The sequence below is a fragment of the Schistosoma mansoni genome, chromosome 2 (assembly GCF_000237925.1).
Source record: "Schistosoma mansoni strain Puerto Rico chromosome 2, complete genome".
NCBI lineage: Eukaryota > Metazoa > Platyhelminthes > Trematoda > Strigeidida > Schistosomatidae > Schistosoma > Schistosoma mansoni.
Genome location: NC_031496.1, coordinates 16,868,675 through 16,895,667, shown reverse-complemented (window position 1 = coordinate 16,895,667; position 26,993 = coordinate 16,868,675). Strand labels below are relative to the sequence as shown.

General features: G+C 33.9%; 1 protein-coding gene across 2 annotated transcripts in view; it reads left to right on the top strand.

Moving 5' to 3' along the window:
• Smp_134670.1 (hypothetical protein) overlaps window positions 1-26,756 on the top strand; it is a gene marked incomplete at both ends in the record, with an annotated part of 50,503 nt that extends 23,747 nt beyond the window's left edge. Inside the window, 13 exons of one of the 2 annotated variants that reach the window (XM_018795890.1) lie at window positions 3,908-4,086; window positions 4,559-4,608; window positions 7,091-7,194; window positions 9,697-9,825; window positions 11,868-11,948; window positions 13,016-13,168; window positions 14,132-14,349; window positions 15,158-15,756; window positions 16,270-16,321; window positions 16,382-16,461; window positions 21,942-22,323; window positions 24,603-24,956; window positions 25,975-26,756. In XM_018795890.1, coding sequence (XP_018650157.1) covers window positions 3,908-4,086; window positions 4,559-4,608; window positions 7,091-7,194; window positions 9,697-9,825; window positions 11,868-11,948; window positions 13,016-13,168; window positions 14,132-14,349; window positions 15,158-15,756; window positions 16,270-16,321; window positions 16,382-16,461; window positions 21,942-22,323; window positions 24,603-24,665 — 2,090 coding nt within the window. The remainder of the gene's footprint in view (window positions 1-3,907; window positions 4,087-4,558; window positions 4,609-7,090; window positions 7,195-9,696; window positions 9,826-11,867; window positions 11,949-13,015; window positions 13,169-14,131; window positions 14,350-15,157; window positions 15,757-16,269; window positions 16,322-16,381; window positions 16,462-21,941; window positions 22,324-24,602; window positions 24,957-25,974) is intronic. The other variant, XM_018795889.1, reaches the window with a different exon arrangement.
• Between the last annotated feature and the right edge of the window lie 237 nt (window positions 26,757-26,993).

Below are 26,993 nucleotides of genomic sequence, written 5' to 3'. Positions count from 1 at the left end.
AATACGAAACCTAATTAATAGTTTGTTTTGACAGATTAATTGTTGATACTCATTAATTACTTGGTAGTAATTAGTTTCATGTTGTCTAATGCTTTCTTTTGATCGAATTCTCTTAGTTAAGTCACAATATGACCTCATAGCAGTCTAAGTGACTCAGGATTACAGTTTACTTTATTTGAAGTTAGGAATGATGGTTTTAACAGTCAGTGGGTCATAGATAATCCAGGTTTCATTCTATTTAGCAATATTCAGGAAGTAGTATTTGTAACTCCTAAGGTTCTGATATTCCCTTTGCGATTAGAACTTATGTCGCACTGTATCGTAATCAGACGATATCACTGAGGTATTCCAAAATGTTTTTATAAATACCATATAATACTGAAAATTCTGATAAGAGGCATCAAAGCTGCAACCTTAGCTTACGAGTTGTTTAGCAAATAATAACTAAATAACTTCTTTCTGTAGGCTTTTCCTTTTTAAATTATCCCATTAATAACATGATTCCTGACTATTCACACTGTTATTGTTATTTCATTTTCTGTTTAAATATTACGATGCAGTCTTTAATTAAATTAATATGACCTAAAACATACTCAGAAGGAATTGTCTTTGTAGGTGTTTTGCAGATGAAAATGAGACAGGACTAGCTTAACTGGAAATTTATTTTCGTATCATTAGGCTCCTTATGAAATAAGGTAAATAAAAAAAATCACGGAAACTTCTATTTATTGTTTCTTACAGTATCGGTGGGACTACAGAAGGTTTATTACGTTTAACAGTTATCCATCATTAAATGTATCCACACAAGTAAATTATTTGTTTGGACCATATTGTATTGATTCGTTTTGTTACATTCTTTTGTATCTACTTTGTTATTTTTAAAGAATTGATCATATATCGTCTTGTGTTCAACAACCCTGAACATATTTAAATTACAGAACCTAAATATATAATTTACCGATCTAGGAAAGTTTGATTGTGAACTGTCAATAGTCATCACGATGATTCATTAAATCAATTGGTTAAAAATTATAGTTTTGTTAGATATTCTCAGTAGATTCTCAAAGTAATACTTTGTTCATATTGAGCTAGTAACCATTTGGAGGATAGATTTTTAACGTCTGGTCTTATATACGTTTTACCTACTCTTGTATGGTAATTCACTTATAAATTCTGTATTAAATTATACGAACATAACCAATATTCTGGTTGAATTGTGAAAAAGCTTACAAATTGAATGAGATAGTTTGGTGTTACCAGTATATTTATCCTGTTGTGATTTTTTAAACAATCTACTTCGCATCAGTTATTTATAAATATAATGAAAATTTTACATCATTTGAGCCGTTAATGTACAGTTCGAGTTATCGTATAATAATTAAAGTAACCCATTATGTAATTGAGAATTCAGTGAAGAAACTTTTCTTTTCGACGAAATTATTTACTTAAACTGTACATTCGTACTTATTTTGGTATGGTAAATATATGTATATACAAAGATAGAAAGGACTGCATCATAAAATAATTCGAGACATCAAATATTGAGTGGGGTTACGCAATAATCACGGAGTTAGATAAGAATAGAAGGATGCAAATAATTAACGGGCCAGAATTTGGGAATATAATAGTCCACTTAACAGATATGAAGATAAATGAAAAACATAAAGGTCATAATAACAATTGAATAATCGTCAGGATAAACCCCATTTTATATTTTAAATCTCGATTCACTTTATGATGCAACCTTCTCTTTGTCTTACATAAAACGTTAAACCGACCGTATACTAAAGAAAATTGTTTCACACCTTTCCCCTTGCTCTCCTTAAACCTGTCGTTTAATAATATCGATAGTTCTAAAAAGGATTTCACTGGTTATTATTGTTTTAATAATGATATAAAAACCAATACTTTGTGTGACAACAAACATTATGATAACAATGAACTCGAGTAATCACAGTTGTTAGTTCAGATTCATGCTGGTTATTAGAGAGTTATCACACTAACACTGTGATTTCATTTAATTATGTATTGATATGAAGCAGTTGAAGAAAATAAATTATTGTGCATTGGTGTAACGATTTCCAGAAATTTTTAAACAAAATGATTTTTATAAAAATAATAATGATTCCACATCCAATCAAAAGTAAATGTTTCCCATGGAATTCTGTTAATCAGATCTCACATGAAAATAATGATTTACAACCAATTAAATAATTATTTTAGTAGAAAGAAAGTTTGGCCATGGACAAATTGAGGATGTATACCAAAAACACTTTAACTAATCAGTATTTGTTTAATATAAATGGTTATACCCTTAAAATTTATCCTTAGTAGTATAAAAAAATACTACAGTCGTTTTAATGTCAGTCATTTTACATCATATGTTTACATATACATAAATGTCGATTTTCTCCCATTCATCTTGCTAAATAGTTTACTATATGTTATGTTTATTATGTTGACTTTGCCTTATGTTTTATAAAGACGGGTTCTTCACGATTCAGCTGGTATCTTAGTTTGTGTTTTTGTGGATGTATTTACAGCGAACCATTTTTTTTCAGTAACTAACTAACTTACAAAGATTTATGTCCAAAAATTGTAGACTTATTGTTGTTCGTAAGTAAGATGTTTCTAATTAAATCTATCCTATTGAAGTATTGGATTTCATATTCTGTTAAATGCTTGAAAAAAAAAATCTTATCAAAAGTAACTATGATATCACTTTATGATTTCACAGTAAACTGTTTCCTGGAGACATATTCGTGGTACCTTTATGGTGTATCCCAGGATATATATATGGAGAGGGGGGGAGGGAGAGTCTTCCTCAAATGAAAAACTAAGAATTTTCTATATGCTTTTCGCCACTTTACTCATTTGGAAAGATGGGCACTACTGATCGCTCATGGAATTTTGGCTGAAATGTATATGACGATTTGGTATTTGTCAGTTCTGGCTTACCAAGCAGCTTATAAACTATTGTGTACTTTAATGTGTTGGACATATATTGAAAGTTGTGAACAATAAGAGTTAATCAATCTATAGGCTGTTAGCTTTCACTGACTGAAGTAGCCCGGTCGTATGTATCTTCCGTCAAGTCATTGCGTACTTTTACTTGCAATGCTCACTAAATTGATTAGGCTGATAAGAGCTAATGATGGTCTGTTTGTCTAAATTACCCAAATAAATCTAGACTTATAGGATGTTTTCAGGATAAGATAAACCAGTGATAAGTGGCATGGTTAATATAATTGAAAGCCAGTAACGACGTTTGGATTGAATCAACTCTATTATGTACTCTATGTCAAGCATTTTACAATTCTTTTATATTCCTTTCTAAGCCCATATTTGATTACGTCTAGTTTAATATCTTTCTAATTTGATTGATTTCTATCTTGATGTACTGCTGTAAGGTTTTAAAAATGAGCGCTGTTTATCTTTGTACGGCACTATATGTTGATATCTTTGCCTCTTTCTATTATGTCTTACTTCCTGCATAAGCGCTTCATTGGTTTCAGTCTAACAGCATTTACTTCTGCTTTCATTGTTGTTGTTACCGTCGTCACGTACTATTTTACCTGTTTTTGTAATTACTTATATGTATCCTTATCTATAATAATACTTGTGTTTATTTTTAACAGTTTATTTCAAAAGGTTACCAATGAAATATTATAAAGTCGTCAGGCTGTTTACTGTTGTTTTATTACAGTTGTAGCTCAGTAAGTTATTTTATTCCAACGAAGAACCAGCAAATCATTTGAACGGAGAGGAGAATTATTTTTCACCTCTTTCGTTATTTCTTAAAATAAGTTGATTAACTTTCGTTTCATATGATATGTCAATGTATTGTGTCATTTCCAAGGTACTCAGTTTTGTTTCTCTTTAATATTGAAATATTCTCTTCTTTCAGTTACCGTGATCAGTCATCGAGCTACATTAATTGATGGTAATCGTTATCTAGTTGGTCGTGCTGAAGCTCTTGGAATATTATGTCGAATAATGATCTACGCTAAACGTGGTCGTTTAGCAGAGGAATATCTTACACGATTTTATTTATGTCTTTATTATGCATTGATTGTTGATCCAACGGTTAGTTTTTGATATGAATGGAAATAACATTTCGATAATAATAATAATAATAATAATAATAATAATAATGCTGTACATAGAAATTGTTTAGTTGTCTTATGCCATTCAACTGTACTAACTTGATAGTGGCGGAATTAATTTGCATTAGATAAGTTTATGGTCATGAAAATTTTAAAAAAGGTTACTTATTCTTTTATGAATTTCATGTTTATTGACAGTTCAAAACTTTAATGGTTAGTGTCTATATTACAAATAGATAGATATTTTAAGATTAGATTGATATTTTTGTATGGGGATAGTTGAACATCTGAGGTTCACTAGTTTGATATTAGGTTCAGCTAGTGAGGAGTGACTAGTATAATATTATACTCATAGTGTTTTATGTAACTAAAGAATTTAGACTATCCATTTTTGCCTGTTGAACTAAATATTGATATCTGCTAATTTCCAGGCAGTTTAATACTTATTTCAGCCCACGAAGAAGACAGTTTCCATATTATTGGATGTAAGTAGTGAACGAAAGTATTAAAATTTAGCCTGGATAGCATCAATAATAATAATAATAATAATAATAATAGTAAATAACAGTATTTATATAGAAACAAATTGATAAAACTTACATCTATATGTGTGATTTGGAAGCAGTTTTAATTGAATGACCAATGGTGTTTCTGTCATTGACTGATTTAACTTAGCAATCGCTAATCAGTTCATCATTAGAACCGTTTTTTTATCTTAAATAAATTTAAATTATCCGCACTATCTTCATCTTCGTTTATATTCTTCAATATCATACTCTTGTTAATAGAATGTAAATAGTTCGTGCTGTGGTATATATATATATATATATATATATATATAACTACCTTATGGAAGCATCTACTTCTAAGAAATGTATTTGAAGTAATTTTTGCACATACAACATTTTACGTAAATGTATCTACTATTTAAGCATGTGATTAATTAGTTAATACTTAAATCACATGATAGTCATCTATAAATTCTCTGTAAATGTAAACTATAGTTAGGCACAATTACATTCAAATATTCTCGTAAGTATTATTATTATTATTATTTGGTAATGAGATACATTTTAGTTGGTACTCAAGAAGATATACTCAAATATTTCAAGCTTATCTACAAATATATCAATGTATATTATATTGCCTGTATTTGTATTCATAAGAATTAAATTCAACTAACCATTTACCTTTATCTTTTTACTATTTAAATCGATGAAGTAATTGTAAAGTTTTTTTCAATTTTATAAATTTTTTTTACTATGGGGACAACATGAAGAAACACTACTTATTTCTCTTTTCATTACCCGTCTTCTTTTCCTATTTGATTTCAGGGTAAAAAATGATATATTTTATGTTTAGTGTTATTCTATTCAATTGATTTACTTCGTGTTGATTTACCCGGTATCAATATCTTGGTACCACGTATATATGGTGCTTGTCAGCATATATTAAAAGAAGAAATCAATATGTAAGTTACTATTCTTTATCCCGTAATTGTTGAAAGAAATTATTTTTTTCATTAAGATATTATTATCGTTGTAATAAAAAGTTCATTTGTTGATAAGTATTGATAATGTGAAAAATTCAAGCCTCTTACTAAGGTGTAGTTTAGATTTATTTATTTATTTTCTATTTGGCTAACGAACTGTGGTTTCATGTTTTGTTATTTCACTAGCTTTAATGTTAATTGATTTATTGAGACAAAAACTGATAAATAAGTACACATCTTTACCCTAAAATGTTTTTTGTTTGACAATTATGTACGTATTCGCGCGCGAGACCGAAGGTCTTGGGTTCGAAACCCGCGTATAGGATCGTGGATGTGCATTGCTGAGGAGTCCCGTACTAGGACGAAGCGGCCGTCTAGCGTTTTCAGATTTTAAATCGTGGTCTAGCTTAGATCGACTCATGGATTCTACTGTTAAAATTACTACAATCTCCACAAATTTCCATTCTGATAGTTATGTACATATCGGTTAATAAAACTGAACGTTGTTTTATTTTTTCTGTGGACAAAATTAAGACACCTATTCAAAATAGTTTAGTAATTTTCTATATTACAATTTGATGTTAGCCAAAGTATTTTGAGATTTTCACATTATCATTAGATATCAGCTAAGAATTTTTAATGGTAACGTGAACATTCTAATCGAAGTCGATATCCATTAGCATGTGATTCTATGTTTCAAAATAGAAGTTTTTGAACAGCAATATATGTTCATTACTTATTTCTATGAACTAACAACACATATCATTTATCTGAAATTAAGAATAAATTTGATACAGCTGAATCCAGCTATGTTATGAGTTTTCATTTAGTTGACAATTATTTTTTTTGATATATGCATTGGTTGAGAACGTAGTTCTATAGTGTACTATATTCATTTCACTGGTTTTTTGTTGCCATCGTTAGTGTCAGTACTTTTTTTCTGTTTAACGAAGTTTTAATCTAATTCGAATAGATCGGCTATCTATGCCAATGAAAGGCAAAACCAAAAAGATAGTTACGTCTCATTAATAATTGTTAATAAACATGAGAATGGTATTTAGGTTTTTCTCCAGTGATTACCTCTATTTGTAAAGAAAATTATATTATGCGGGTTTGATTAGCTATATTTAATTTGTTAATCGACAGGATTCACTTGAGCCAATAAAGCATTACTTACGTGTAATTAATCAGGTTTCATAGCACTCATTTTATCACCAGTCTTTTATTGTAAGAGTATTTCTCTAGAACAATTTAGAATTTTCTGTTTTTTCCATCGTTTAAAAAAAACAAAAATCTTGAAAATTTACTTTAACTTCATAGTGTCAGTCGTGACAAGTTAAGGCTCTGTAGTTTATTTGATCACCATTATAGTTTATTTATTGAATCTGACAAATTAGTAATACTTTTACTGTATTAAATTTTGTTTTCAATTTCACCACTAACCATGTGTTCTCATGTAAATACTGTATTCGCACTACCTTTTTTGTTCTAGGAAACCTGAATTTTTATCACCAACCTTAGTTCAACGTGCAGCTATACATCAACTTATGTCAATGGTATGTATTCCTATTCAATTTAAAGGCTCACATTTAAAACGTAAGTAGATAGTGGGACCATTATAATTTCGAATTCTAACAAACTTGATATCTTTTTGTCGTGGTATAAATAACATTTTAATCACTTTGATTTTATTTACAATAGTATATTTAGTCTGATCAATCAGCTGTGAAGCACATCCTTACCGAAGTTATTTTCATTATTATGCTAAAATCACTTGTTCAGTGTGTAGTGTTATTTATCGTATAAATGTACGAGCATTCGCGATGCTGATCGTGTCTCTCAATAACAACAATTGACTTGAAAATATACTGATTTTCTAAGCTTTAATATAAATTCTCAGGGTTGATGATTAACAATCTCATTAGATCACGTATTTTCGATTCAGTGTATTTTATTTTTATCTGGACCACTAAGTTATGTTATCACTTTCCATTATTTATAGTTTATACAGGTAAATTTAGTTAAACATCCAGTGATTTGTTGAATATATATACGATAGTTATGATCTGACTATTTACTTGTATTGACGAGTATTCACTGTACTTGTTGGAATGCTTATTTCTTGAACCACGCACACTACGAATGTTGGTGGATTTCTGTCAAACTAGTGATTACGACTGTTTGTGGGGTACTGTTCGGTGTAATGTTAACCACACTGTCCAGAAGGGGAAATAGTATTACTGCCCTTAGATTATTCTAATGTAAAGTGTTCCAATTTATTGATTCATACTTTCACATTGATAGATATAATTACATTGATATATTAAAATAAAAATCACCTGTGTTCATTCAACTTGGCTTTCAAATGACTATAAATTCTATATTTCCTGCTTCATTCCTAATAGTGTTTTTAATAACATTCATATCGTCAAGGCTTTCTCCCGAATATTGTTTTGTATTCTAGCCAGAATTTGCAGACCTTTGTGTAGTTTAAACTAAAAACTTATAGGAATCGTCAAAATCCAAATTATAGTTGCTACTTTTAATGGGAATCAAGTAGGTAAAAGAAGCATTCAGTAGCCAGGTCTATTATTGGACATTTAGTAAACCTTTTATTATCATGATTTGGAAATATAATTGAGCTAATAAAATGTTATCTGAACATTAGCAAGTAACTTCAACACTGTCCGTAACTACTTGATTCCGAAGAATCTATTCAAAAGAATATTATCCTGTCTAGTAAATCCGTCCACTCACAATTAATTGACCACTTCTAAAATCAGATACATTTATCTATGTGTCTTATTACATTTATTTACAGTGATTCATAAATTATCGATAATGTTTTTATTTATAACATACTCAGCTTTAAGCCGTACATTTTATACGTGAGTAAAGGATACCTTCTAGCTATCCAAAACAGAATAGATGTTGTGTGGTCTGAGTCTTACTATTTATTGTTATTGAGTATCTGGTGATTTAACTAATATGTCATCACTTTAGTGTTCGCGTTTTTCACTGAGGTATTTACCTATAAATAAAAATTTTCTGATTTACTCACACTGTAATTTGATGAGCTATAAGAAGTTATACTAAGTCATAAAACTTATTTCTGATTAATCACATAAGTAACATCCGTATATAATCTTCTTTGGCTGTATATTCACTATTAATAAGGAGTTTGAAATTTCCCGTTATTGATATTCAGGACTGAATTTGTTTAGTCTTTGTTGCCGTATGTGCATCCTGAGTGGATTGCTTCGATATAGTGTTGTCACATGTATATTTCGTTTGTGGTCAGCACCAGGTGCACATACGCCAAAAGAGACTGACCAATTAATGTCTTTTACATCAATAACAGGAAGTCATAAACTCTCACTAATGACCTTCATACTCATCAAACAAGTTAGTGACTATCTCGACCCAGTAGCTCTATGGATAACGTGTTAGCCATTTGAAGCAAAAGTTTATTAGGTTCAAGTTTCAGCGTAAACGATACAAGTACATCAAGTCGACAAATTGTAAAAAGGATGATAAACGTATCCTGGATTCCACTATTGGCCGCATACTAAATATATTAGAATTTATTTAGTTCTATTACCTAATCATTGATCATCTTTTATCAGAAATATCTCACTTTTTAATACTTAAATTATTCCATAGAAACACTTAATATAGAAATTTATAATGTTTATTTAAAATATTCTTCATTTTTCTCTCACCATATTATGATTACTGCAAAACAAAAAAGATAATGATCACATATACTAAATAATGATATTCACCTATTATCCCGTGATTGTGTTGTATTACATAAAACTGAAACAAAATGAACACACATTTCATGTTGTATATAAACTTTTAATAAGAGATCCTCCCATAAATATTGGACATTGAAGAAATTTGTGTATGAAATTGTTAAAATACACATTATTATATCATTGAATAGGTTCTCATCATATGGGATTTTTTTTGTAACCCCTTAGTTACATTACTTATTTTGTAACTTTAATTTTTCAAGAAGTTTAATTGTCACACTCTCTTTTATTAATACCTGTATTCATTTTTACTATTGTTATTAATTGCTATTTCTTTAAGCTTTGATTCCATTGATGTCCAATGAGAATAATCCATGTTCAATGAATGATATAAAAAATATGATGGTTAATATTTTATGTGATACGTTGAGTAGTACAGAAGATCCGGTTAATTTTCAATTATTATTAAGTGAGTATTATCTTTTTTTGTTATTTTAAACAAGATTTCACTGTCGTCATTTTTTGCTTCTCTTTAATGTATATCTTATATTTAGTTTTCTATTAGAGATGATATTATCTCTACTCCTATTATATCAGTAATAATAATAATAATTGTATGGTTTACATTATAGACTAATCTTAGTTAAGCAATTGTTTAAAATCAGGAAGCATTAGACAATTATTTCGTCTTAGTGTGTAACTCAACAGTAGTGGTCATTCACTATCCTATCAGTGATTGAAGCTAGGAACTTTCGGTTCCGCGAGCGGCTTTTAGCCTTTAAGCTACTGTATTACGAGACCTGAAAGTCCTGGGTTAGATTTCTGACAAGATCGTGGGTAACCGCTGCTGATAATTCACATACTACGTCAAAACAGCTATCCAATAGTTCTTAGTCTTGAAAGTTTATTTTAGTAAGATTGTCTGTGATGTACATTATGACATTCATCATTATCCATAAACCCCTATATTGATGATTAAGTGTTTTACACAATATTATAAAGTTTTACAGTCGGGGATTCTCAGAACCAATTATACCTTGTTACAACAAATTTATCCTAAACCTGTTTTCAAATTGTAATTATTCGAAATTGTTTTTCACAAATATTTTTCAAACAGTCAGTATTTGCCACTCATCTACCAGGTTAGCTGTTATTAATATTTAAGATAGTGGTTGGAGGTAGTCAACAGGAAACCCTGGACCTAGGCTTCGTGCTACTTGGCACTCATCAGCAAGGTGTACCTGTAATCTTGAGGGAACTGATGCTCTCCGATGGATGCGATGTCGTGTTACCCAGCTTCACAGTCAGAGACGTTACCGTTGGCTATCGGGCTGCAACTGACCTCCTGTAGGACTGAGATGTATTTACAATTGATTGATCACTGGGTGGTGATTAATGTCATGTTTGTGCAGATCGAATCCTATCGACCAAGTTTTTAATATTTTCTTGATTCATTGTATATTGGAAGCATGAATTTCAATGTAATCACCTTTCATTTCTTCAAGGGTTTAGGGTAAAAAAGAAATATGCCATGGAATGAGTTTTTTCCGTCCAAGTTTTCCAATATTCAGCACAGAAATAAAGTTGTAAGCTTCTTATAAAAGCGCGTAAATGTGTGCAGTTGATTTTCACAATTATTCGCAGTGAAAAGAAATTTAAAACAAGAATACTTTTTAAATAATGGGTATGATTGAGAAATAAATGTCCCAAATTTCTTATCAGGTTACCATGCTTCTCATCTTGTCAGTCTTTATCTATCCTTGTACTGATTTGGTGTATAGCCACTTGAACTGGTGCACATTCGTGCCAAGCAGTCATACGTTGGCCATGACTGATTGATTTCATCATTGTTTACTGTCTATTGTAATAACATTCATGCATCTTGGTAATTTTTAAAGATGTCTGTAGATGGTCTTGTGTACACATCGGTTTACTAAGGACTTTCTTCCATATGTAAGTATTTTACTTTTATTAAGAGCTTATTACCCGATATATTTCAGTATTAGATAAAGACATTTATCCACTAATGACATCTTATTATGATTGTTTTGTCCTTTGTTTTTCTAGAAAATGCATTTTATTATGTATTTTATTATCGATTGTTTGTTCGGCTACTTTCACCAGTTATTCATATCTCTATAGCTTGAATAAATATATTTAGTTTTATTGCATTGTTATTCATTAGAATTATGAAATGGAATAAAAAAATCCATATAAATAGTTAGACAAAATATCTAATTCATAAGATATATTCATACTACATAGAGAACGTAAAATAGAACAACTAAACAGCGTAATAACTGAACTCTTGAAAAACACCTGTATTGTTTTAAAATGTCTTCCTTCTATCAGTACTCAAGTTATCCTTCAGTTTCACTTATTTTTAAGTTTTATGAACGCTGTTGCCAACACTCACTGTAGTTTCTATATTTCTATAACATGATATATATATATATATATATATATATATATATATTCACCAAATAATTTTCGTTTTTAACTATTGATTAGGTGTGGCATTGGCTTTAATTGAAGACATGTCAGCTGATGAGACGCAGTCATCTAATGGTCGAAATGACCCTGGCAAATCTCGTAAGGCTTTTTATGTTTAGATTACTTTTTTCAACAGTTTTTAAATAGGTATTATTGTTTAATTACTCTTCGTGTTTGTGATTGAATCATGTTGTTCGTTGATGAAATTGTCTAAGTCAGTTGTATGGAGACTATTCTAATAATATATATCACCAGCGCGTAGTTGTTCATTCCGTCCAGGAAGTTTCATTCCCTGTTTTTGAATTAATGTTATTTTGACAGTCTGTCTGGAGGTGTAACATCTCTGAAGTTTAACTCGTTCGTATCCGACGGAGAACTTCATTCATACCTCAATTAATTGGTCGGAGATTTATCAGATACAGGCAGAATGTCACTATCGATACTGACGTTTTTGATAACAATTTTTAAATTGATTTATTACGTTCATGTAATTTTAGTAAGATAAATAAATAGGCAGATGCAACAATGTGTGTGCATACAATAAAATACATCTTGGTTCTAATTCTCCCACTTCTCAATAACAAAAAGAGGAAATTTCTTATAGTAAACAAAAATAATACTGTTGGATTGTGAAAATTTTCAAGACAAACTATCAAGATTTGTAGGTGTGTAGATAGTAAATGCATCTTCGTCATTAGTGATTAGTTTCAGACCATTTTGTCTAGTCTCTTCACGTATTGTACAAGTCAACGCTCCCCTATACGACAGAAGTCTAACAATTAATGACTTCATAGATTAGTATGATAGTTTGTTATCTATTAGACTTTGGCAGTGTTTATCATTTAGCTCCCTGTTGATATAGTGGTGGATGGTTGTTTGGTATTAATGATACATGATCTTATTGGCACATGTTCAACACATTTCACGTAGATGATACGACAGCAAGTTTTTTATTTCTTTCGTCATTTGATTCGTTGGATTAGCTAATGTGATTTGTGGTTGAAGCAAAACATATTTTACAAGCATGGTAAGCAGAGTTTGGTTTGGTTTATTCTTATTCTTTCACGTGTATTGATTCCCTCAAATATATTTAGGTGGTTCATAATATCCATACACTAGTGTTATATATTCTCTTCACAGTTGCAAACTTTCTTTTTACGTTTTAGACACAACATCTAGTTTCTTCAATATTCTGACACCACTACTTTGTGGTAATCTAGTATATAAGTGGAAAAATGATCCTTCGGTTATGCTTTATTTATTAGAAATCATCTCTGGTTTATCTAGTGTAAATGTTACACCGGTTGATCCATCTACTTGTGAGTACTTTAATATTCAACTTGTTTCATCTGATAAAATTATTTTTATTATTCGTCAGTTAATTAATTAATTAATTGTGTTATCTTGATATTTCAGATCAATAAGTCATCAGAATTAATTCGAAAGATTGTTTTGTGTAAAGTTATTGTGTATGGTTAAGTGACATCAACTAAAGAATAACCGAGAACTAAGGAGCACTGAACCGTTGTTGTTTTGTCCCAGTTTCGTACACTTCGGTAGTCCTCACCTATAGCCACTCCCCCAGGGAAGTGAAATAAGTCTAGGAAGATTTCATTTAAAAGATGTTGTTTCTTGAATTAACCGTACAATTTGCATTAAATTTGTAGTTAGATTTTACTATGAAAAAATGGTAGATACTATCATCAAACTTTTCTATCCACAGGGTGATAAGTTGTACGGAAAGTGTCAAGTATCACGAGTGTTTAGTGGGAGAAATATATCCTAGCTGACTACATAATAGATGGGGTCGATAAACGATAAGGGTTTGTAAAAAGATTTATTTTTGGAAGTGTAATTGTATTTTATTAAAACCTATTTCAATTTCTTTTTTTTCTTGGTGTCTGAAGTCCTCAATATTGAATAAAAAAAGATTTAACTAGAATTATATCAGTGTAAAAGTACTATTGTAGAATAAACAAAACTCTGAACAATCTCTTACATATTTGGATAAGTGTTTTTTGCTGTAGTGACCCCAGACTTGATGTATGCAACTCTAGAATTTTCGGGTCAAGAACAATTCTTATCGTTTATGTCACGACATATCAATCAATTCCAGCATGAGTGAACATACAGTTTAGTTTTCCACTAGTTTCTTTTCTTACTATGAAACACTTGTAAACTTATTAATCGATTATTGAGTAACATCATTTTTGATTGAAGAAAAAGGCAATTATGTTTTAAATCTTTCTTCGTTTTGTTTCACCTCCCATATTTAATTTTAGACAGACATACTGTCCGATCAATATGTGAATTTATTACAAATCAATGTAACCGTGAAAAAAAGGATCATAAAAGGCAGCTACATAGTATTATTGTTGCTGCGTATTATTGTTTATCTTCATGGATTGTACAACATGTGAATTTATTATTATCTGATCGAGAATGTGTATGGACTATATTAGAAACAATTGAATTGGGTATTTGTGGTGCTAAGTCTTCGGTAGGTTATTGGTTGTGAAATGTTGTATTTTAATTTTTGTCGAATCTTTGATGCCAATCTTATGATAATGATCCGTTCAGAGCTAAACAATTTGATATAACATTAGACTCTTAACATTTTTATCTTAGTGAAGTGATTAAAGTATTAGACCTTGAGTTACTGGGTCGTGCGTTCCAACCCCCAATCGAGGAAGCTATTTAATAAATTTTTTTTATAATACACTGATTGTCTGTGAACCATCTTAGTATAATAAACAGAATACTAACACAACCATAGTGTATTCATCAACTGAATATCGAGGGTAAAATGAATTATTTGGTTTTCTTTAGACATATTCAACTATTTGTGGATTATATTTAAAATATGAGTTGATCGTGTACCTTAAATCAACAACACAGTAATAATTACTGCTGAGGAACCGGAATTAGGTCGAACTAACCACTTGATGCTATCTAGTACCTAGTAGTTCCTCAGTTGATATCATTTCCCGATGAAAATCACCTCCGAACCGTAGATGAGCTAAATTCTGTTTTTTCCACATTAGATTTTTAATGAATAGACTTGTTATTAAACAATATTTACTTGATGATTGATAACTCAAACAACTATTTATGCATAATACAGTAAACAATAATCTTTTGAAAGAATTCCTTTCATATGTTAGCATCACATGATGAAAAATTTCAAGTTTACTTACGTGTGACAGTTGATAGCATTCTGATAATATTGTAGTTTGTTTTTTTCTCTTCAAACTGCTGTTTCTGAGTACCTTGTATTAAACAACGTTCTCTTTTTTTATCTAAGTCAGAATAAACAGGCAAAAAATGAGCCCTCTACTACTATTCTCAAAGGTCAAAAACCTTTGGTTCCATCCTCAAAACGTGTTTGTGATGCAGCTGAGGCTTGTTTGTCAAATTTAATGTCAGTAGCTGGATCTTTTCCTGAGCCATTCGGGACAGATACAACATGTTCTCAGTTGGCAGAAGATAACATTTTGAAATTGATTATAGATGAAGAGTCGAATTCATTTAAGGGTCGATCAGAATTTCACTATTTCTGGTCCGAACCCAGTTTAATAATTGGATTGTGCGAATTCCCTACGAACTCATTTGAATCAGCCATAAAACCAAAAACTAATTGTTCAACAGATGGACCAGCTGCAATTTTAATTATTCGAGGACCGTTTGGACGTCATGTTTGGATAACGCATATGCGTCTCTCACCATTGTTGGGAAGCGACTCAAATTCTCAGTCAAATTATTCGGATCAAAAGCAAGAAGTAGTAATTAATCGTCCTAAACCTTGGGGTTGTTTTCTGGAAAGACTTATCACCACAGTAACCAACAATGAAAATGTTCCTGCTTTAAATTTTCCACAATCGATATCCGATATTCCACTTGTTGAAGCGTAAGCAACATGTTTCTTGATTATTTGTCACTAATTATGTATAATTTACCACATAACTAATTGTATATAAAATACTACTACTAATTAGCTCATGATATAATTTCTGGAATATGTAGTGCATTTTTCGTACTCATCATTAATTTCTTAACTAGTTGCCAGCACTTTCAAGCTTTTGAAACCAGTAAATAGTTGGGTGGTTCTAGGTGGTCGGTAGGGTCTCATTTGGGGGCGAGATATACCCCCAGTCTTAAGGGAACTGATCTTCTTTGGTGAGTCTGAATCCGCATCATTCAGATACACACTCTGAGACGTCATTGAGCTATTCTAGCTGCTAATGACTTTCCATTGGACTGAGACGTTTTCAATTTATTGATCTCTGAACAGTTACTAACATCATATTTTCTAGTTTTTTGGCGCTGATCAGTAATTGAACAAGATCCACCACTTTTCTGTAGTTGTACTTTAAATTATGTATATATATATATATACCAAATTCTTTCTCATCAAAATTAGTGATCATACAATGCCGTCGCTGGATAAAGTCGGCAGTGAACTTGGAAGTAATGTTAGACAAGAAATTAATGCATTCAAGACATTAATAACCTTTCTGCTTCACTAACAAAAGAAGTTGGATTGCGTTGTGTCCAAGAAAGAATCAATGCACCATATCCTGATCCAATCACGGAAGCAAAAGCACCAATGTAAGTTTGATTTTTTGTGTCTTGCTTTAATATTAGTTTTATGAATAAAGTAACATGAAATGACTTGCAAAAATCCAACTCAGTTTGTCAATGTTTTTCTATAAATGTGTACTCTCAACAGTGACTGACATTTATTGCACGGTTATTGTAATTCATGATCCATAGTAATGGAAATTTTTGGGTGTGATTAAAAAACATTTAAAATTAAGCGATCGGTTAACTTGTTTTGGAAAATTTCTGCTCATGTGTTCAGGAACATTGTTGCGATTGGAACGCTACCAGATACAGCGTACTCAAGAACACGTTATCGGGGTCTATGACAACGTTCGAAACAATACGACTAGTACTTTGTAAATTATTTACGTTCATAGTTTGAAGAAAAGGTGATCGGTCGAGGGATATTTATGTTTTGTATTACTTTTACCCGACCGTTGCTGCTACCTTGATGTGGTGGTCGGGCTTGCCTATCGTGATGAACCAATCGAGCTATACTCGCTGGAACAGTCATTCCCCAAGGTCCTACCATGCCAGACAGGTTGAAGAGTGGTACGACTAAAAGCAGCAAACCCAAGGTTCGAAGGCGAAGTCGTACTGCCAACTGTATAGAGGTGTGATGGCAGTAAGATGCTTCCTTCAGACAGCCAGCATAACAGCGATGCTGCCTTCCCACAAGGAGAGGTGGGGTTAGGAATGGTCGACCCTAAAAATGCACACCTCGTCTTATCCCACGGTATGGAGTTAACACGAAAATTACTCACAAGAAAGTCTTATGTGACCGACCTCAAGCAGTTGTCTCTTGGGCGTTACGGTCACGCTCTCAGGTCACTAAGACCACCACTAACCCTATTTCCATTTCAGGTGCCTCCAGAAGAACCCTTCCATGGTATGGGCAATCGGGAATTGATAACCGCCCTCATACCTCAAACAGCAACTTGGCAACTTGAACCGATGCCTATATGTGCCTGGTCCTACGTTGTAGCTGACTGACTTTGTATTACTTTTCAGGAATCAGTAACCAATATTTATCAATTTAAAATACAAAAATAACCGTGGGATAAATAGTATCCTGCAACGGTGATATTCTATACTTGGTATTTCAGCGAGATGTTCACTCATATAGTCAGTAAATAGGGAGTTTTCATTAATAATGCTAACCAGTGTGTCAGTAAAATGTTTGTAATTAACTTCGGGGTACATCTATCAGAATAAAACTTGTATTTAGACTGAAAGATAGTTTTAGAATAATACATATCATGATTGTACACTACGTAGTTTGTATTCTTATTTCGCTTTTAATAGTAGGACAATAATACTGCCTTACTAATTATTTTTGAGAGAGAAGGTAATCTACCAAGTAATGGGTTATTATTATTATTTATTATTTAAACACATATATATTGGTACAAAAGGGCACCAGATACATATGCGCCACACAAAATAATGAAAGTAGGAAGAGAAGGGATGAAAAGATAAGGCGGACTGAAATGTACAACCAGAAGACTCTCTCAGTTAAGAAAGTTAGAACCACTCTTTATGTAGAAAGTAAAAGAAGGTTACAGCAGGATCGCCACTGGCTTCTATTCTGAGCCATATCTGATAGCGTCTCTAGCCACTGTGTTGCACCATCTCTCGGACCCCATCCAGGGAGTCGTGAATGACCAACAGAAGCTAGCCCTTTGCAGCTCTCTTTCATGCCACGACACCATGTCATACACTGACCTCCTCTCCGCTTCTTCCAACCAGTCCCAGAGTCGGCAAATAATGCACGACGTGGAAGTCTCTGGGACGACATTCGTAAAACATGTCCAAGCCACCGAAGTCGGTGTTTCAAGATGGTGACACCAATTGAATTATCGTCTCTGCGCCCGAACACACGATGCCGAACCTCTGCATTACTAACATGGTGTTGCCACTGTATGTCAGCAATCCTTCGGAGACAACGATGATCGAACACAGAGAGACGTCTAACATCCTCAACTTGGAGAGGCCAGGTTTCACAAGCATATAGCCAAATTGCTCTCACCGACGCGTTGTAAATCCGACCTTTTACAGCCAGACTAACATCACGAAGGCGCCAAAGATGGCCCAGATTGGCATAAGCCGCTCTGGCTTTCCTTATACGTGCATCAATCTCATCACTCACGCCACCACCAGCACTTATATAGCTACCTAGATATACGAACTTCTCAACTACTCCAATCTGCTCACCATCCAGGGTGAGTACAGGATGAGAATCCTGCCAGTCTTGTAGGAGTACTTTGCACTTGGAGGGTGCAAAGCACATGCCGTACCTGCGGACACTGATTGCCAACTGATTAAGTGCGGATTGCATGCCTTGGGCATTATCGCACAGTAAGACAATATCATCCGCATACTCGAGGTCGAGAAGTCGTTCTCCAGGCAACATATCCACACTGCCATTACTTACATCCATCAGAGCTGTTTCCAGGATGTCGTCGATGGCAAAGTTGAAGAGGAATGGTGAGATCGGGCAACCCTGCCTAACCCCACTGCTCGAATGGAACAAGGGAGAAAGGTAGTTGTATGCCCTCACTCTGCCTGAGGTGTTCGTATACAGGGCCTTTAAGATGTTAATGAATTTCTCAGGCACACCCTTCTTCAATAGACAATCCCAGAGAACAGTCCTGTCCAACGAATCGAAGGCAGCCCTGATATCAAGAAACACTACGATTGTTGGCCTGTGATAAGTATGACGGTGTTCTAACATTTGGCGGAGGGTGAAGATGTGATCAATGCATCCTCGACCAGAACGAAAACCAGCCTGCTCCTCGCGAGTCAATCGTTCTCGGGTTTTAAACAACCTACGAAGAATGACAGAAGCCAATAGTCTGGACGCAATCGGAAGTAGACTTATCCCCCGATAGTTGTTACAGGAACAACGTGAACCCTTTTTAAAGATAGGGACGACTATTGACTCATTCCATGATGTTGGAACACTTTCTTGCTCCCAAACCTTTGTAAACAACACCGTCAGTTCCTTAGCCAGAAAGTCACCACCATCTTTAAAAAGAGCCGGAGGTAAGTCATCTGGGCCCAGTGATTTGTAGCGCTTCAAGAGTTGGAGTTCCTTGCGGACTTCCGCCTCGTTTGGTGGATCAGTCGTCACCGGCAATGGGGGTGGCAGGAAAAACTGGTCGATGTTGCCGGAGCAGCAGGCCAGTTGAACTGCCCTTCGGAAAATTCCGCCCATCGTCCAAGACGTTAGTGATTGACATCCCGTCATCCTCGTAGACTGTTTCACTCACACCAGACTTCTTGCTGCCAGTGGCTCGGATGAGTTGGAAGAGCTTCCGGCAGTTACCAAATGCAGCTGCTGCTTCCATCTCATTAGCACGCTCCGACCACCAGGCTTCTCGGTCCTTACGCAAGCTTTGCCCGATTTCATTACGTAACAGCCTTCGTTTGTGGTCAAACTCACGGTCACCCGGAGTAGACCGACGGGCTTCCATCAGTTGTAAGGAGCCAGAAGAAACCCAGTGCTTGTAAGCGGGACGTTTCGCGAAGCCGCAAGCGGCTTTACTCGCCATTTTCATGGCGTCGTGAAGAAGCAACCAATGCTCATCTATACTTTTCGGTGGGGTGTTAGCTAGCCTAGAGGCTAGCTCCATACGTGGTTTCAGAAAGACTGCTTCAGTATTCGTAGTCGGTGGAAGCATTCACTTTCAACCAGACAGTGACTGGAGATCGTTTAGATAGGACAGAGTTTCTACCATGGGCAAGCTACTGCATAAGTTGGAAAGGAAGGATACACAATTTGGGAATAAAGGGAGTGAAAAAGCGACGTAGTAAATAATAGTAATAATAATAATAATAGTGTAAATTGTCTTGTTTCTAATATGAGCGAGAATAGTATCGTCAATAGAATTCATCATTTCATTTATTTGTGTGTGGGCTGTGATACTGCCCGGGTGCCCAAACCGAAGCAGGTGGTTTTCTTAGGGAGCCACACCCCGAGCTCTTCACCTAAAGGTCTGATCCACAAGGCAGTGAAGCATCGTAAGGAGATGCAGTCCCATGGTAGCCGTTGACCAACAGCAGGTTCATTCGCCATTCGTTCCATCAGGATACTGGAGCCCATGTGCACCATTGGTTTGGAATCAGGGTTTTCCAACTCCCCTAGGTGGACCCTCCGTGTCCACCAACCTGGTTAAAGCGCCGGGCATTCGCTTTTCGTCCTCTCACTTTCGTAAACAACACCCCCGCCACGAGAAGGCAGTGAGTAGGACTTCCCTGGCAGAAGCTATATATTCGCTGGCCATGTGAGAGCATTTCGAGAGGGAGAGTGGACTCTCCCCACTCTCGGCTGTACCAGGGCATTTGGGGGCAAGTAATGGGTAGTCTTTACAACATTTATTTATTTATTTTATTAAGTTAAAGTCTGTCATGTAGATATTGATTCGAAAGCTGCTAATTTTTTAAAGAGAAATGCATTTTATCTACTGAATGGACATTTTAAGTTTCAATAATAAGATAATGGTATATTCGTGATATTGTTGTGGCTGGTAATATGTCAAGCTGGCACAGGTTATTCTAGCATTTGGACGACAGACCAACTTATTTATTCTTCTCGAGCCACATTTTGACCTGTTTACTTATTGTTTTTATATGACCGCATGTGTGTTAATTGCTTACTCTATTCATTACGTGTCTGTAACTTATTTTTGGTCTGAATATAAATATTGAGTCACGAGTCGGCTCACTCGCCATCTCCGCTGTGTGCCACTTCGTTTCACTTCCTTTATTCCGTTTCTCTGGTTGTCTCTTTAAATCAATGAGTGTGTGAAATATAGGTATTCAAAATTCATTCTTGTATTTGGCTTATTTTATTCCGTTATTCTCTAACGCGAGTTAAGTCAATAAAAATATACGAATGTTGGCGGCATGTATATTTCTATGACAATCATCATACGATTTAACGGGAGTCAGATATAGGGCCACTTAAATATCTCAATAAATAAGAATTGGAATTTCTAATGTTTTGTGGCCTCCTAAGCCTCTTCTGAGTAAATAATTGTATGAAATTAAGTCTAAGTGGTCTATTTGAACTTGTTAATCTAATACGGTCATTTATTTGCTCTGAAGTGGCTTACACTAGGTCACGAAAAATCAGAAATTCAAAATTTTACTCGTTGAGAAATCACAAATATGTCATTATTTTATTATTAACATTTTGCCTAATGCTCAGTTTTTTTTGAAAATATCAAAGCTTTAGTTATTCACTTTTTAGAATTAAAACTTTCCTTTCTAATTGTGTGTTAGCAAATGTTGTAAAATTATGAAATGTAAAACGTACTCGTCCTTCGGTATATATTATGTAACAGTTAGTTGTTCATAATACAGCACTGTTTTATGAACTCTGAGTGAATTTATCCCAGTAGCTACATAAGTGCACTTTAGCAACCAATAAATTTTCGAGAACTTGTTTTAGTAAGTGACTATTGTTTTCGTTCTTGCCTTTCTCAGTCCCGTTGTTAGTTTTCACCCAATACGTTTATTACTAACACATTTGGGCTATTTATCAATGGGACCTTATCAAATGCCCCAATCATTATGGCCACGTCCGGAGTTAAAACGTGATAATCAATCAAGTGAACGTCCTGGTCTTGGGAATCGACAAAGTCCATCTTTAACAGCTAATCGTATCATACAGGGGTTTCCGTCTACTTTGCCGTCGAATAGCACTGAAGATGAACTACTGCCCTTATTTCCATTTGATGTGGAAAATCTAGACTTTGCTGATATATTAACAAATTTAGACCATATGCCAACCAGGACAGGTGATACGCTTTTGGTTTTTTATGTTGCTGCTGGTCAGTCAAAAGTTGGTGATATTCTTGCGAATATGGTAAGATTACTACATTTTTATTTCCGTTTATCAAAATTAACTTTATTTAACTGAAAACTTAGTAAAATCTGATTCCTTACTCAATAGAAAACCACTCCACGAGCTTTGAGATTTAGTTCTGAATTTTTTTCACCAAATAACTCCAAACATTTAGTAGCATCTATCGTGAATTTAAGCCCGACTTTTTTATTACGTGATTTATTCACCAATTGAAATACGACTTTTCCAATCTTAGGACTGTGCCGAACCAAGGACGTTCGACCGATATGAGCGTCCTTATCGGTCCTTTGCCCGCCTGGCCCGTCCACTTGAGTCCAGAACACAAATACCAGCTTCAACTATGCGAATCATTTCTTTCAGGCATACTCGGTTTATATACCAGACAGACAGACAGACCGCATCACTCCATAAAATAGGAAATAACATTTGTACAAGGTCAAGCCCAAATGTTGCTGTGAACGCGGGAGGCAGTAATTAATAAACTGAGTATAATTTGGGAACAGCAAATTATATAATAATAATTCATAGGTCGAAATGAAGCTTATAGTAAGATGAGTATAGATATGCAAAATCTAATTACTGAATAGCTATACAACAATAATCTATATAGAATAATAGTCCATTCATAGGTCCAAGAAATTACCCGTACTTTAATCTTCACTAGGATATAACAGTATCACTTGATCGATAAATATTGGTAATAAGACTTCAACATTGGAAAATGATAATGTTTACCCAATAACCAACTGTCTCCATTTATTCACCTGACAAAATATATGATATTGGGATTTTAAATACCTAAGATTCATCCCATACTTTTATTTAAACAGTTTACTATGTGTCGTCGTTTTTCAGTGGGTTTTGTTGAACTTTAATCATATTTTCCACTGCGTCGAAAACCAAAACGTCTCACTTTAGTGCTCTACGAGTAGAAGTTGTACATAATTGGTTTCTGTTAAATTCATTTTCCAGATGACATGATGCGAATGTTCGTGAACTTTTCAGTATGGACACCGGGTGTAAGCTTATTTAACTACATCTAACAACTCGACGTTGCTCATTTATTACGTTTGTTATCCCTCATTGAGCTTAAACCGCTGACCGGCAATCTCGAACCAACTTTTCTGGGCTCTGCTTCTCAGTTTTTGCTAAGTGCTGTTCATTCTTTCGATGTCCGCCTCCAATTCCCAGCACAATGTGTTCTCCGGTTTACGCCTTTTCCTTTCACCTTCAGGATTATGAGTTAGGGCTTACGTCGCGATTCAGTCTGATAATTTCCGAAATGTGTATCCTATCTATCTACAGTGTCTTTTCTTAATTTCCTCCTCAGCTGGAAGCTGGTTTGTTCTCCTCCACAGTAGGTCGTTGTTGATGATCTTGCGTAGACAATTGTTTATAGACGGCTGTACTCTTTTGATGGTAGTTGTAGTAGTTCTCCACGTTTCAGCTTCGTACAATAAAACTACATTGATGCTTGTACTGAAAATTACGACTTTCACACCTCGACGTAGAGAGAAGAAAATATGAGATCTCTGCCAAAATAACTTATAATGCTTCAACAAACCTTACTCCCAAGACTGTCTTGCAAATATTTAGTGTGGAAATTTTGAAAAACAAAGAATATGATGCACTACGATAATAGTAAATTGGTCAATGTAAACCGATAGGGATGCAATAGGAAATAATCAGGGCATAACAGATTGTTATTGCATAAGGATTCAAGAAAGTAAAGATTTACTAAAAGCATGTCAATGATTATACATATATATACCAACTTTTTGATTTGATCAAATCAATGTTATTGTTATTGCTAAGTCTCCTTATTCAAGCCTAGTATTCTTGGACGCTTCAGTTTACTCGACCAGTTGTCAAACTAAAACAAGACTTGGACAGGAACGTAAGTTACATTCCGAACAAAACAAAGTAATAGAACGTCGATGTATTTACAAACTTTACACAGGAATATTTGGGAGTTCTCTCACCTCATCCCTTAGCACTGATTGGCTGAAATTGAACTGATCAGCGCGCTCCACTGTAGCATTCTCTGATTAAGTTTCTGGCCTGATAACAGTAATGCAGTAGAACAGTATTGAGATTTGTTTTTGAATTTTGTACATATATGACTTCTACATAACTTACTCCACAAAAGTATATTTTACATTTCATAAATTTTTAGACAGTTTTCAGTAATTTTGGTAACTTAGAGTTGTGAATAATTTCTTCTCTGTTTGACCATTAACTCTGGATTTCCCCCTACCTAGTTCTGCTCATGTATGTAGACTTTTTATTTGTTTAACAGAAAATTTGGCCAAGGCTGCCTGAAGCATTTCATCAGTTCTTAAGTGGTATCGGCTGTATCAAAAATATTTCTGATCATTCAGGTTGGACAGGGAACCTTCAAACCAGTTATCGTACATCAAATGGACCCTTTGTAACGAGTCACTGTAATCAGACGAAAAATATACATGCTGACCACTGTCCAGATGGTATTCAATCAATTATATATTATGCTGATGCAATAACAGAATTAGCATGCATTTGTCCCACTAATCAATTTTATGGAAACGAAGAGAATCCTGATCAAAATTGTATATTAAAGAGTACACGTTATCGCACTGCTAGCGAAATCATAAGTAAGTTTAAAATTAAAATAATTGTAATTAGTTTAGTAATAACTGCATTTAGCTGTTTGGTACAAACGACATGGAATATTTCATTGCTCGAATGGTACTTCCTAAAGCATACGAAATGCACTCGACTTCGTAGATGTATAATTTACGTGTGAACCTGATTTATCTCTTGAGATAGCTAACACATTGGGCTCATCATTATTACTTTTAGGAAATCCGATAGTTTAAAACGCTAAAGATGATTGCTATTAAGTAGGTTTGTGTTGTATGCATATTGGAAACCTATCTATCTCTAAAAGTGACCAATATCTTACAAGGTGGTATATTTCATCAAGGTTAAAAGTAAACAGTTCTATCAAAGGAAACTAATTACTTCTGATGAATACTGATTAAAGTGACTATATAGAGTATATTACACATGACTAAACTACTTCACACAGAAAAATGACAAGAGGACAGTGTATCTGTTTGTTTTCAAAAGAGTATTCCACCCAATTAAGGCAAGCACTAAAGGGATCAAGGTTCTCTAGTAAATATATTTCAGTTGACAAACAATAAGAATTTCCTTTACAAGTTGACTTGATGTGAATCTGGTTTTTTGGATTTTTAGTGTGTGTGAGATCGTGTTTGTTAAAATGGTGCTATTGCAGTTCACATCATAAGGATTTATGTATAAACCATTGAAAATATTAGACTATAAGGTACTCAAAGTAGAAAGATCATGAACCAACCATTTTTGTTTCTAAAATGAGCACATTTTAAATGATAGAAACTTTTACATAGATTCATAGATAAAGCAAACGTTTTGGAATTTCTAAATACTCATTAACAATCATATAAGAAATTGGTAGTTTTGAAAGACTGTTTAGATTGGATATTTGAGCAATTAGACTTAATGTGAATAATACATATGCGTACTCAATAAGTAATTTATATTTCTCAAAAAGAAAACCTTGATACTGAATAAAATCCCCCATCCTTTATAATAATAATATTATATCTTGTTTAATTATCACACCAGCTAACATCACTCGTGGGACAAGTCAACGTGTAGTAGGTATGGGGGAAGTTGGGGCGGACCCGACTGGAGGTCGAGTGGCAGTTGTATGGCTCGAACGATGGGAAGATGGACCTATGCACTGTGAATCAGGAGTTGGAATGAACATCCAGAATATGACTAGCAAGAATTTTGATTGCCCTGTCACAATTTATATTCATCCTTTAAGTTCCGGATTATGTAGAGTTGGCATCATGCGTCTTCAAGGAAGAACATTTGAAGCTGGTCCATTACAGAATGGATCTGTATTAAGTCAGCGTTGTCTTAGTAGTTTTGTAAGACAAACTGTTATAAACTTATCACGACGACGTCGTTTGGCTTCCGACTCATTTCAACCTCCTCATGTTCGACGAAGCCATGAATTATTCAGATTGGCAGAAGCAAACCGTAAAATTGTTCGGGCTCAGCCATCATCATCTGGCAATAAAACTAGTACATACTCTTGTAACACAGCGAATATTGTGCGTAGTCTTTTTTTTTAGACAACCTCAAATTCATTCTAGCTAAAGCTTTTCATGTTTTAACTGTAATATCCACTACTGTTGTGAACAAGGATTCCTTCACACTTACATATCAAACAGAATGTTTTTTTTCTTTTTATTTTCATAGTTTCTAATCTTACGTATTTAACACGTACCTAAATATACTTTTACATTTTAATTCTGTTCATCTATAATTATGGTAATGATATATGAAACTTGCACGCTTACTACACCTTCAAAATCAATAATAGTTTGACTAAGTATAATCAATGAACTGTATTATCGAATATTGTCTGTGAGTAGACTGGGAACTGTAACGGACATTTAGTTTTTAAAGTTTAGAGACTTCGTATAAAAAGGGGTAACTAAAAGCTAAGTACATAAATTTTTGATTTGTAAATGGACTTATATAATAACGTAAAGTAACTCCTTTACATTCTTATATATAATCGTGAACAGGATGATCATACTTCGACAAACAGATGGACGGCTATGAACATG